Source organism: Berghia stephanieae, chromosome 3 (genome assembly GCF_034508935.2).
Source record: "Berghia stephanieae isolate SIO BIC M18660-M18661 chromosome 3, UCSD_Bste_1.3, whole genome shotgun sequence".
NCBI classification, from domain to species: Eukaryota; Metazoa; Mollusca; class Gastropoda; order Nudibranchia; family Aeolidiidae; genus Berghia; species Berghia stephanieae.
The window spans coordinates 78,113,009-78,125,508 of NC_088362.1; the positions used below are offsets into that span (position 1 = coordinate 78,113,009).

The 12,500-nt window shown below is 35.6% G+C and overlaps 1 protein-coding gene across 1 annotated transcript in view; it reads left to right on the forward strand.

Moving 5' to 3' along the window:
* Window positions 1-12,500, forward strand: part of LOC144969351 (matrilin-1-like) — a 217,998-nt gene that overhangs the window by 3,785 nt on the left and 201,713 nt on the right. The window contains exon 2 of the mRNA XM_078908460.1: window positions 10,767-11,594. Within this exon, the coding sequence (XP_078764586.1) occupies window positions 11,541-11,594 (54 nt within the window). The 5' untranslated portion in view covers window positions 10,767-11,540. The remainder of the gene's footprint in view (window positions 1-10,766; window positions 11,595-12,500) is intronic.

The window sequence follows — 12,500 nt, forward strand, 5'->3', positions numbered from 1 at the left end:
TAACAAGTAAACTGCAGAACTCTGGAAAATAAACAATTCATATTTTTAAAATTTGGCCAGAACTCGTCCTTCAAATATCAATCGATTTAAATGACACTCATCTTTGGCAAACACTCTCAAAACTCGGACTCTGCGAAGTCCCATGTTTGAAAGTTTTGCTAAAGATGAGGGTCATTTAAATCGATCGATTGTTGAATTTCGAGTTTTCTGGCCAAATTTTTAAATACGAGTTTTTCCAGAGTACGGCAGTTGACTGGTTAAACAGATCCCCCAGTATCATCCATGTAACATGCATTTCTAATCGCCAAAAGCAGTGACTCAAGGAGTGTGAGAATGGCGTTATAAAATCGATGTCCTATTTTAAATCCGATTATATATTTTTTAATAAAAATCCGTGTCAATAGAGCAGTAAAGTTAGGTGCCCCAAACGTAAACAATAACAAGTTGCTAGTGATTTCCGTTAGGGACCGGAATAATTTACGCACAATATAGGTCTCCCAATTTTGTAGTTTGAGTTGTAGGCAATACACTTTCAGTATTGAAAATATGTTTACATAAAATCTAACAGTTGCAGAAATAATAATATAAGGCTAAATTATTATGAAAATCAGGCTCCGAATAATTCTCGTTTTGTTCACACCAGCGCAATAATTTGCTCTGGTCTAAAAATAGATAGACTGTAACTTTTGATAAATTTTAGAAAATTTTACCTTTTGTTCCATAAAATATCCATATCTAGACATTATTTGATGCATGATCGAGTATTTATGAATATGTGTTTCTTTTGCCACCTAACAGCCAAATTTTAAAGGTTATTTTTTTTCTATTATTTACATTGGAACGTGAGCTGTCAAGACAGGAACATGTGGTTTGCCACGTGCTTCTCGACCTTTGTTTACGTTTGGGGCACCTAACTTTACTGCTCTATAGAAAGCTCGTCAAAGTTCAATCGTGGACTGTAAAAAGTAATAAACCAGAACCAATATAACAGCTTTTAAAAAAGCACAAAATACCAAACACGGAACGTTTCGAACGCAAAACCCTTCTTCAGCTGACAACCACAACAACAATAAAAACAAATACATTACTAAAAAAAACAGATTGGCGACGACAGATAAAAATTCGGTATCGTTTCAGACATTGACAGTAAATGGTGTAAACATATTTTGTATTGTGATCGATACAGTTAGCTCGCGAAATATTAATTTTGTTAACGGAAAATAGAGAAAGCGACAAATATTATAGAAATTGATATATTAATAAGGATCAAGAGAGAGACAGAGAGAGAGAGAGAGAGAGAGAGAGAGAGAGAGAGAGAGAGACAGAGAGAGAGATAGATAGATAGAGAGATAGAGATAGAGAGAGAGAGCGAGAGAGCGAGAGAGAGAACGAGAGAGAGAGAGTGTGTGTGTGTGTGTGTGTGAGAGAGAGAGAGAGAGAGAGAGAGAGAGAGAGAAAGAAAGGAAGAAAGAGAGAGAGAGATAGAGAAAGAAAGAGAGAGAGAGAGTGAGTGAGAGAGAGAGAGAGAGAGAGAGAGAGAGAGAGAGAGAGAGACAGAGAGAGAGAGAGAGATTCTATACATTATGACGGGGCGATTAAAAGAGCAGTTTATTGATCGCAAACACTTGAAAAAAAGGCATTCGTCTGAGTTTCACATAACGGTAAACTCTATATTAATATCATTTTATTGAGTACTCATGATTGTACATAATGTGCATGATATAAAACTGAAGTCGCGCCGAAATCTTCATTTTGTTATTTTGTTTATCGTGTTTATTTATAGCCTGATCTCATGAAAACGATTGGTCGGTCATGCTTGACTGCCCCCTAAAGAAGCGACAGTTCAGTGCTAGCATGAAAAAATATTAAAATTTGCTGGTTTGAAAAAGGCTTAAAAATTATTCAAATTGTGGCCCATCGACTCGAAACAGTATTAGGGTGGGGCAATTTATATTATGCTAAACACTGAATTTCTAATTTTAAAAAAAGAGACTTGTGTTAGGTTTTTTTGTGCGGCTAGTAGTATGACACTCGCCTTCGGGTCGGAAGGTCCAGGGTTCGAATCTTACTCTGAGCGTGCATAGATGACTCCTTAGAAAAGGCTTTTTACTCACATTCTCTTACCGTGCTCAGGAATAGAATGAGTACCTGGAAGTTAACAGCGTTGTTTCTGTCAGATAAAAAAATGCAATACCGTCTAACAGGCGTCATGTCTTGTCCAATGCGTCAAGCGTTGCTGTTGTGAAGCGCTTTTAGCACGTTGACTGGATTTTGCACTATATAAAAGCTCAAGTTTTGTTGTTGTTGTTGTTAATTAACTGAGGAAAATGAACACAATGTCTTAAAGTGACAAAAACTAAAGTCTCACATTTTTGTTCATTTTAATTTTAAAATCAATTTTTGGCACCTGTTTCCCCACGAGATAATACCGTTGGAGACGATTGGCAGACCTGCCAACTTGAAAATATAAAAATTCGTAATTTTTAGGAGATAAAAATAATAGTCACTAGAGATAGAACGAAGACGACGTCACTCAGGTCTTTGTTATTGTTTTTGCCATCCACGTTTATGAATACTTCTCACTAAATTTTATGAACCAGACTATAAATGTTCTTGGTTACACATAGTTTTGTGTGTTGGTCTGTAATTCTTCCGTATGGCAATGTTGTGAACTCCTTAGCCAAGGGGATACTATCTATAGTTAACTTTATAAAAGAACAATTTGCCATCACAAGAATTAAAAAGCACTTCAAAATCCTTACAATGATGTAGTCTGGCAACAACTTTCATTTACCATTAGTTTTTATGACTTAGAAACGCTCATCAAGTTCTGAAATTGGAGTCGATTTATAATTTTACGATTTTTTAAATGGGAGTAGGCAGGTCCGGATTGGCCATAATATTACTTATATGCTTGAGGGATTAAAATGATATTTCACGGTATAACAGAAGTTTTCTAGTCAGGGTATGGAATGAAGTGGCTATCTTTGTTATTCGACGTTCCGCGTTTTTAAAATGATTACTTTGCGATGGGTTTGATGTTCAGCTCGTTGAATGTTTTGGATAACTGGCATTTGAAACAGTTAAATAATGGAAATATAGAATTGAAAAAGAAACTACGAGGGGGGAGGGGAGGGAGGAGCTGAAGGGAGATTAAATAGAAAGAAAGAGAGAGAAGGGAGAGAGAGACAGAGAGAGAGAGAGAGAGAGAGAGAGAGAGAGAGAGAGAGAGAGAGAGAAGGGGAGGGGGAGAGAGCGAGAGAGCGTGAGAGATAAAAGTAAAAGAGAGAGAATGTGCGAGAATGTGATTAATGAGCGGGTAATCATAAATCCCAGTTCACTGATGTTGTCAAGAAAGAATCTGGGCAGTCTTGGTCTCAAATTAATCAAAAAGCTGACGAAGGCATTGACCTTTTTCGAGTTTTTTTCCGAATTGTAATCTCACCGCAGCCTCTATTTTTTTGTCTTGATTAAATCCACCATTGTCAGCTTTAAAAACCTGAAATCTGTCAGCTGTCATCTGTCTTTCATGTGTGCCACATTCATTTACACCGTGCTGATACAATGGTTGCTGTTATAAAGGCACCCAAACCATAGCACCACCACCACCACCAGCAACAACAATAGCAACATATTATTATGAAATAAAATAGGAGTTTTGTCTGCTATTAGGTAATCAAACCGACATCAACAAAGATAACAACAACAAAAGTAATAATAATAATAATAGTAATAATAATAATAATAATAATAATAATAATAATAATAATAATAATAATAATAATAATAATAATAATAATAACAACAACAGCACAATTTGAACTAAAGCATGGGCTTTTGTAACATACTGCGAGACAGATCGTGCATGTTGCATCCAGTTTGCGTACAAAAAGGCATATGAAAGGGTTCCACCCTTAACTCTCAATTATGGAAGGCCTCATGCGTGCAACTTATTAGGTTGTCAATACTGCCAGGTCACGAAACTGGAGGGCGCCTTTGATATCGGTCACTTGGGGTGCACCGTATCGTTCACTTGTACACGAGATATAGATGGAAAGTGCAACAATCCGATGCTGATGGAGCTATCACCTGAGCTTTGAATTTAAGCTCAACCTGTTATCGAATTGAGTTTTGGTTAAATGTCTTCACCGAGGAGACTGAGGTTCTTTTTTCTGAAGTCAAATGAAAACAAAGCATAACCAAATAAAAAGCATACAATCAAACATACTCGTACATAAAAAATATACCCCCCCCCCCAACACAACAAACAGAAAATAAACTGTAATTTGTCGATTCTGATCATGTTGTCTTTCATTGTTTTCATTTAGTTTATACATACAGCATAATACCCTATTGGCACGGGGGTCATAAAATATTGTTTCCATGAAAACCTTTCTTTACATTTGTTTTGTGTCCATGGCGAAAAGAGTTTCAAAGTTTCAATTAAATCAAGTTTTCCACACCATTTAAAAAAAATTCTCTTAAGAGGCTGTGGTAGGTAGGAATGTTACAGAACTCTTAAATCCGCAGAAGAAAAAAAACCTCACACGCACGCACACAAGCAGGCATACAAGCAGACAAATAATAAATTATGGAAAACGACACACACGAAGCCCTATGATGTAAAACGACGTTGAGGTGGTCGTATTTTCTTTCATTCTATCTGATAAATGATTTGTAACATCGCCTGTATACCTTTATCTTCACGTAACATCTTTCCTTTTCTAAACTATTCCCTGACAGTTTTATGTGCGTACATCAATAACTTGTATTAATAGTAGCGTTTGTTAACTGTTATCACTGTTATAAGTGCATGTGTACTCAGTAATAGTCAGTTTCAGACAATTTGAGTCTCCATTTATTTAGTAAATTTTTAGAGTTGCTAACCCTTAATTTTCGGTTAAGAAATTAAATCCCTTGATACGATTGTTTCCGATTGTTGTGTACTTATAGCATTATATTACTTATCAACTCAAGAACCAACAACGGTATTGACTTTACATTAATTCTATATTTAGACTCACTCAATTACAAGTAAATGCATGTGTGCACATGGCGAGTGACACAAAACTGAGTATGATCTGACTAAAAATAACAAACTAGGGCATTTATATCGCGCATCATCCACTTAACGTGTTCAAAGCGTTTTACAAGGATTCCATAGCCAACAGCAACAATATGCAGGACGAGACTCGTCGTGCAGTCGACGCTAGGATGCACACACGAGGGTAATACTGCTTTTGTCATGAATAAAGCAGTTGTTAATTATGTGCATTTAATGTTAAAATCCGATTCACATAACCAGACTTTATAACACATATTATCGTTTTACAATTACAACACTGATCGCTGAAATTTTGTAGTAAACAAGCCGTCCTTCTCAGAACCTTCTGTATTTTAATATTTTAGGACTTGCAGCATTGTTTACATCAATTGCCAAGGTTACGAGTCATTCTTTTGTAGTCTTGCACGTATTATTACTTATTTACTTGTTGCCAAAAAGGTAAATAGACAATTTGTAATGGCAGATTGTGTTTGAACTTACACATGATATTATTAAAGCATACCTCGAATCGCCTCCTCTTAATGCTGTAAATTAGTTTGTTGATCGTCATACAGGTTCCTTGTAATTTCAGTATGTTAAATAAAAGAACATCGCTTCCTCGAAAAGGGAAAAAAAGACAAAACAAGACTGAAAATAAACAAAATAAAAAAATAGATTCGTCAACTTAGACTTTACGGCCGCGATGTTGCCAAATTTCTTTATGTGCGATACCTCCATTATGTTGTAGCCAATAATGTCTCCATAAATCCTATGAAATGGATGTGAAATAGTATTACCGTGATGATATCATATTCCCCATTATATTACCACGCTGATATCAACAACTTAGACGCAATCCAATTTTTTTTAAAAAGCAGGTAAGAAAAAAAGAAAAGAAATAAAAAGAAACATAAAGAATAACCACCACAAACAACATAAGAAATAGAACAAAACATCTGCAAAAATTTTTTTCTTTTAAAGAGGAAAACATACAGAGGAATCATTAAAAACAATTTCATATTTATTTTTTTCAAACTGACAAAATTGAAAGGTCACATCTCCTGAAAAGGTCTATCCTGTTGTACTCTGAAAAAAAAGGAACGTATTAAAATTTGGTAAGAAAACTCGTCCTTCAACTATCGTTCGAGCAAAATGGCCCTTATCTTGTCAAAAACTCAAAACTGGGACTTCCGTGAACTTCGGGTTTGAAAGATTTCGGCAAGATCAGTCGATCGATCTTTAAAGGACGAGTTTACGTGCCAAAACCTTTAATATGTGGGGTTTCTTTTTCAGATTACGGTCGTATATTGTTGTCACAGAAAATATCATGTGACCTTTTGCAATCATAATACTAAATACTTATAATATTTCCTGTCACACCATACTCTCTTCTCTTTTGTGCTGTCCATCATTATCTATAATTTTATATTTACTTCCCGAGCACGGACTTGGGATTACCTTGATCTATCTCTAGTTTTGGAAGATTTTTGAGATACATGCATTACAATTAGAATTTAAATTGCTTCAACTGACAATTTTTGGGGGTTCAAATGATGGAATTCGTTCAAAAGTTATGTACAAAAATAGTGAATGAATTTTATTGCTCAACAACAAATAAAACTTTAAATCGGTTTTTCTCAATTTGTAGATATCTACAGATAGAGCCAATTAATCCTTAGCCTTTGAAGACTTCGTCAAGATAAAAAGGTTATCATAAGCTTTGCCAACACTGATAAATGAAATATTATTTTAATTTTGGCCAAATACTTCAGATATCGATTGAGTAAGATGACCCTCACCTTGTCAAAAAGTAATCAAGCTGTAACTTTATCGAAGACTCTTCTCATCGTGCTCTTCCTCCTCCTATTCTTCTTCTTCTTCTTCTTCTTCTTCTTCTTCTTCTTCTTCTTCTTCTTCTTCTTCTTCTTCTTCTTCTTCTTCTTCTTCTCCTCCTCCTCTCCTCCTCCTCCTCCTCTTCCTCCTCCTTCTTCTTCTCTTCTTCTTCTTCTTCTTCTTCTTCTTTCTTCTTCTTCTTCTTCTTCTTCTTCTTCTTCTTCTTCTTCTTCTTCTTCTTCTCCTCCTTTTTCATATTCTTCCTCCTCCTCCTCCTCCCTCCTCCTCCTCCTCCTCCTCCCTCCTCCTCCTCTCCCCCCCCCCCTCTCTCTCTCTCTCTCTCTCTCTCTCTCTCTCTCTCCTTCTTCTCCGATATACAAAGCGACTGATTCTGACCAAGACCTTTTTGATAGTTTGTAATGAATCATTGAATGTTTCAATATTATTCAAATCTTCACACTTTTTTTTGTTGCGATAAAGCATCAGGAAAAAAACTAATTTCTGATTGAGAATGTAAAAACGAATAATACAGAAAAGAAATAATTGCAATCATTGTCTATGTAAGTTATTATTTTCTAATGCATAGAATGACGACATTTTATCATGTTTATCTCTTTTTCGAGGTAGATATTTCGACAATTTTGGAATGCAAGGTGTCGGTATTGAAGGATAATTGCCTTTCGACAAACACAATCTAAAAGAATACATAAAACTTGGATTCCAGATAAAGGGAAGATCCTGCGAGTTTTTGTGACATTTAAATTGCATTTTCGGGATTGTCAGACTGATGTCGATGTATAAAAAATAACTGAATAAACATCACAAGCAAAGTAGATCAGAGAATGAAACAGTGGTATTTTCTGTAACAACGACATTTGTATATATAATATCTTAAAAACTTTAATAAATGGCATCGGAGGAAACTTGAATAATATAACTCTTTTTGTCTTTTTATTAAATTATTTTTTTTTTTTGCTACGCAGGTCTCTTTTGATGATAGCTTATGACGGAATACTTCTCCAAAACTTATATTGAAAAATGTTGTAACGATAAAGAAAAGTAATTATCGTTGGGTAACATGGACTTGGAACAGTAAATGGATGTCCAGTGAAGAGAATCACAGGAAAATGATATGATAATATTACTAAGAAAGAGTGTAATATAAGGGTTCAATATCCTTTAATTAGCTTATTTAGATTATCACTATACAGCGCGTCGAGCGCCTTTACGCATTATTAAGAACTAACGATTTAGCTAGGCTTTAAAAGATTGGACATTTATATACAACAATATCACTGACTGTGCTCAAAGCGCTTTACAAGGGATACCCAGTCAACAGCAACGTCTTTGGACATTTATTGATATAATTGGCGAGTGGCAACGGGGAGGACTATAGATTATGTATCACACCTGCCAAACAATATTCAATAAGCTTTAAGATCACTTGTGTGTGTGTGTGTGTGTGTGTGTTTGTGTGTTTTCATCTGTGTTTGTATGTGTGCGTGGGAATGTATTTGTGTTTTATATGTAGGTGTATGTACATCATCTTTAGTATAAGTAACACGATACAAGTCGATCGCATCGCATCTAGGTGTCGATTGGTACCACGATTGCTACGATTATAACGTGTAAACAAAACAATACCAAAAAAAAATCTAAACAAAAAACCCCAAAACAAATAAACAAAAAACAAAAACAAAACAAAAACAAAAAAAAACCCCAACAAAAATAGATAAAACAAAACTAAACTCATAATAAAAAGACAACTTAAAACTGCATCGGTTTGCATAATCTTATGTATCACTTAGCAATGTACAGTACACGCACGGTGTTGTGTCCTCTGTTACGGTGAACTATGACTATTATTGTTGCCTCAAGCAATTTCACACATAAACGACCTCTTGTGCTTCAATGAATCTTATTGTCTACCAGAACACCGAGGTCAATCACGGACCTCTCATTCCTCTCTTTTAAACCTCTCAGACTGGAATCGAATGTATCCCAACCCGACATCATAATATTAATCCACCGTTTAATTGATGCTTTGCGCTTAGACAATTTACTCACAACATTCCGCCAGCCGGATATAACTTACCAATTCACAAAACTATGTGTAACCTTAAACTTTTATAGTCTGATTGATACAATTTAGTGAGAACTACTCATAAAAATGGCGGGCTAAAAACAATAACAAAGAGCTGAGTGACGTCAATTTCGTTCCATCTATACGGCTATGTCGAAAACATGCCACTGAAAAGTGAGTTTACTGTATTTAAATAAAATTTTATTTGAAATCAATGATATGCTTCTTGGAGAAGTTTAACTATGATATAGTTCCATAAACTACTTGAGTCTCAAATCTTGTAATTGTAGATAACTGTTTTTCCATAAAATTCAATTTTCGGAGTTTGCTTCATCCCGAAATAATACATTTTAACCAGTTAAATGTTGTGCTCTGGGAAGGCACGTATTTAAAAATTTGGCCAGAGAACTCGTCCTTCAAATATAGATTGGTTTAAATGACCCTCATCTTGGCCAAACTCTCTTACCTGGGACTTCGCTCCTGGGACTTCGCTCTGAGCAGCGCATAGTTGAGGCTTTAGAAAAGACTCTTTACTCATATTATTTTAACCGTACACGGATGTAAAAATGAGTACTTGGCCGTTAACAGCAGGGTCTTATTCCGAAAAAAAAAATGTTATATCGCCTACCAGGCGTTAAGTGTTATTGTTGGCTAGGGACCCCTTGTAAAGCGCCTTGAGTACGTCTGGTTGATATTGCTCTATATTAATGCTCAAGTTTTTAAAAAATCTACTCGGCCACATAGCCCAACACATACATAACTTCTCGTGCTCATAAACACAGGTTAAACAGTTTTTATCAAGTTTGTTGAGTGCAGGAATCCTCCCTACCTGTTGTTCACGCGAGTACCTGTCACAACAGCATCAGCTGGTCAAGGTTTGTTTGACCACCTGACCGATGATGATTTCACACTGGGCAATAATCTGCAGATCGTTTGATTTGACCCGATATAAGACCAATTTGCTCGTTTCTTCCTGGATCTCAGATCGTAGATATCTATCATTTACCTGTTTGCCAAAGCAATCAACCTAACATACAAATATTATTTTAACACGGGTAACAAAAACATGCATGGTGCCTGTTAGATGATATTGCATTGTTTCTAACAGAGACAACGCTATTAACGGCTAAGTACTCATTTTTTACACCTGAGTACGGTGAGAGTCTCCAGGGTTGCACTGCAACACAATCCACCGCTAACTTAAACTTTTCTAATGAATATATACGGCGAAAAAAAAAATAAAAAAAAAAACCAAAAAAAAAAACAAAAAAAAAAACAAAAAAAACAAAACAAAATCAAAGTTCTAAAACATCCAAAACAACAACACAAAACAACCCCCCCCCCGAAAAAAAAAACACAAACAAAACACAAAAAGAAAACAAAATTAAAATGAACAGAAAACAAAACGAAACAAAAAAATAACAAGAAACAAACAAACAACCCCCCCCCCCCCCCCAAACACACAAAAATTAACGAACAAATAAAACAGAAAAAAAAACAAACAAGCAGAAAAGAACCAAAATAAAACAAAAAAAAAAACAAAAAACCCCCAAAAAACAAAACAAAAACGAACAAAAAAATGCAATGGTAAAGTAAAAAAGAAAGAAAGAAAAAAAAAAGAACAGAACAAAAAGCAAACAATCAACCCAAAATTAACCCCATTACACGATAACAAATAAGAACTGATAAGAACCCGTGCCACTGGACTGCTGAACCACAAATTACGACCATTTCACTTTTATTGATTGATTATTTTCTCTCATCATGTCTTCTTTTTTTTTTCTCTTTCTCTCTCTCTCTCCCCAGAAAACAAACTTCAGAAGCAAGACCGGAAATCGCCTTAATTTCAAGAGCACGTCCGTGTTGTAAAAATTTCAAAACTAGCAGAAATCCCTAGCTGTCAATCGACTTTTCCAAATCCCCCGTGAACAGTAATAACATTTCCGCCCGTAATTATTATTCGTTACAATATCATTATAACATTTTCAATTGCAATTCGTTCGGGTTCATCCCCTCTCTCCACGGATTCGACTGCAACCTGTTTACATTGCGATTCCAAAAGCAACGCCCCAGCCTCATTCATCTGAAACATACACATAGTAGCTATTAATTAAATTTGTCAAAAGATCTGTTTTGAGATCAACGTCACCTGTAAGTCATCCCGACCTGATATGCCAAGCTTGGTTTTATAATATTGTCGCCAGGCTGTTGGTAATTGATAAAATAAACAAAAAACATTTTCAAAACACAAAAAAACGACTTTAGAAACATGTTGGATTTCAAATCATGCAGACATAGCGTGCACCGTCAGATACCCGTATTTTTTAAACTTATTGATAAATAACGTGTTAAAAAAAAGACAAACTCAATTTAGTTTTCATATCAACTTTAATATCAACATTATATTCCTTGTTCTGATAATAAAATAGCAGGGAGTTATTGACATCAATTTATTCACCCCTACCTATCTACCTTTGCGTGAATTTCGTTTCGTTCCTTTTGAACGTGAATAAGTGATTCATATTTTAATCCAAACGATTCTTGGGATTGTACATCTTCAATACGTCGACAAGATCCAAGATGAATACCTTCACTGCCGTCATCACCTTCCTCGTCTTCAGCATGGCCAATGTGGTAAGTTGATTTTTCTCTCTTGAGATTGAATAATATACAATCTCAGCTGTTTTAATAGCCTATGTATCGATTATTGAGAAATAAATTTAAGCATTTATATAGCGCAATATCCAATAAATGTGCTCAATGTGCTTTACAAGGGTTCCTTAGCCAAGAGCAACACTTAACATGTAGGACGAGACATGACACCTGTTAGGCAACCTTGGTACGATGAGAGGATGTGAATAAAGAGCCTTTTCAATTAATGACTCAACTATGCGCTCAGAGCTTGACACAAACCCTGGACCTTCCGGTCCGAAGGCGCTTTATCATACCATAGGACCACATAGCCGCACAATTCCCTACTGCTCTCTTTGCGGCGCTTTACTGCGGCCAACACATGAGTCATCTCGGCCTTTTCTCGTGATAGGCTCTAGAGATAAAAGAAATATCCCTTGTGATGAATTTAGGGAACCGTATTTGATTTTATTTATTTTAAGAGTCAAGCAACATTGATCATCCCCAGTGATCTTGTGGGGCACAATAAACACGAGGCCATATTATATTTAACCAAGGGCCTGGTGTTTTAGACACAGCATTTCACAGACATAGCCCCATACGACTGATGTGGAAATGAGTGTTTGAACATATCCAATGGCTAATGTTATATCAATCTCAGAAAAAGAAAAAGACGTCAAACATGGGACTTGTTCAGTATGAAATAGCTATTTGTTCCATAATATCAATTGCTATGCAAATAAAGCGCGTTGGGCATGGAAAGAAACCGCTGAAATTGTATAAGCATGAATGTGAATTCTGTTCAATGTTTGAATTTCTCTATACAATTGCACATGAGCTTTATGTACTTTTCCTTCTAGCTTGAATCTTTTATTCGAAGATCGCCTTTTCTTCTTCTTCTTCTTGACT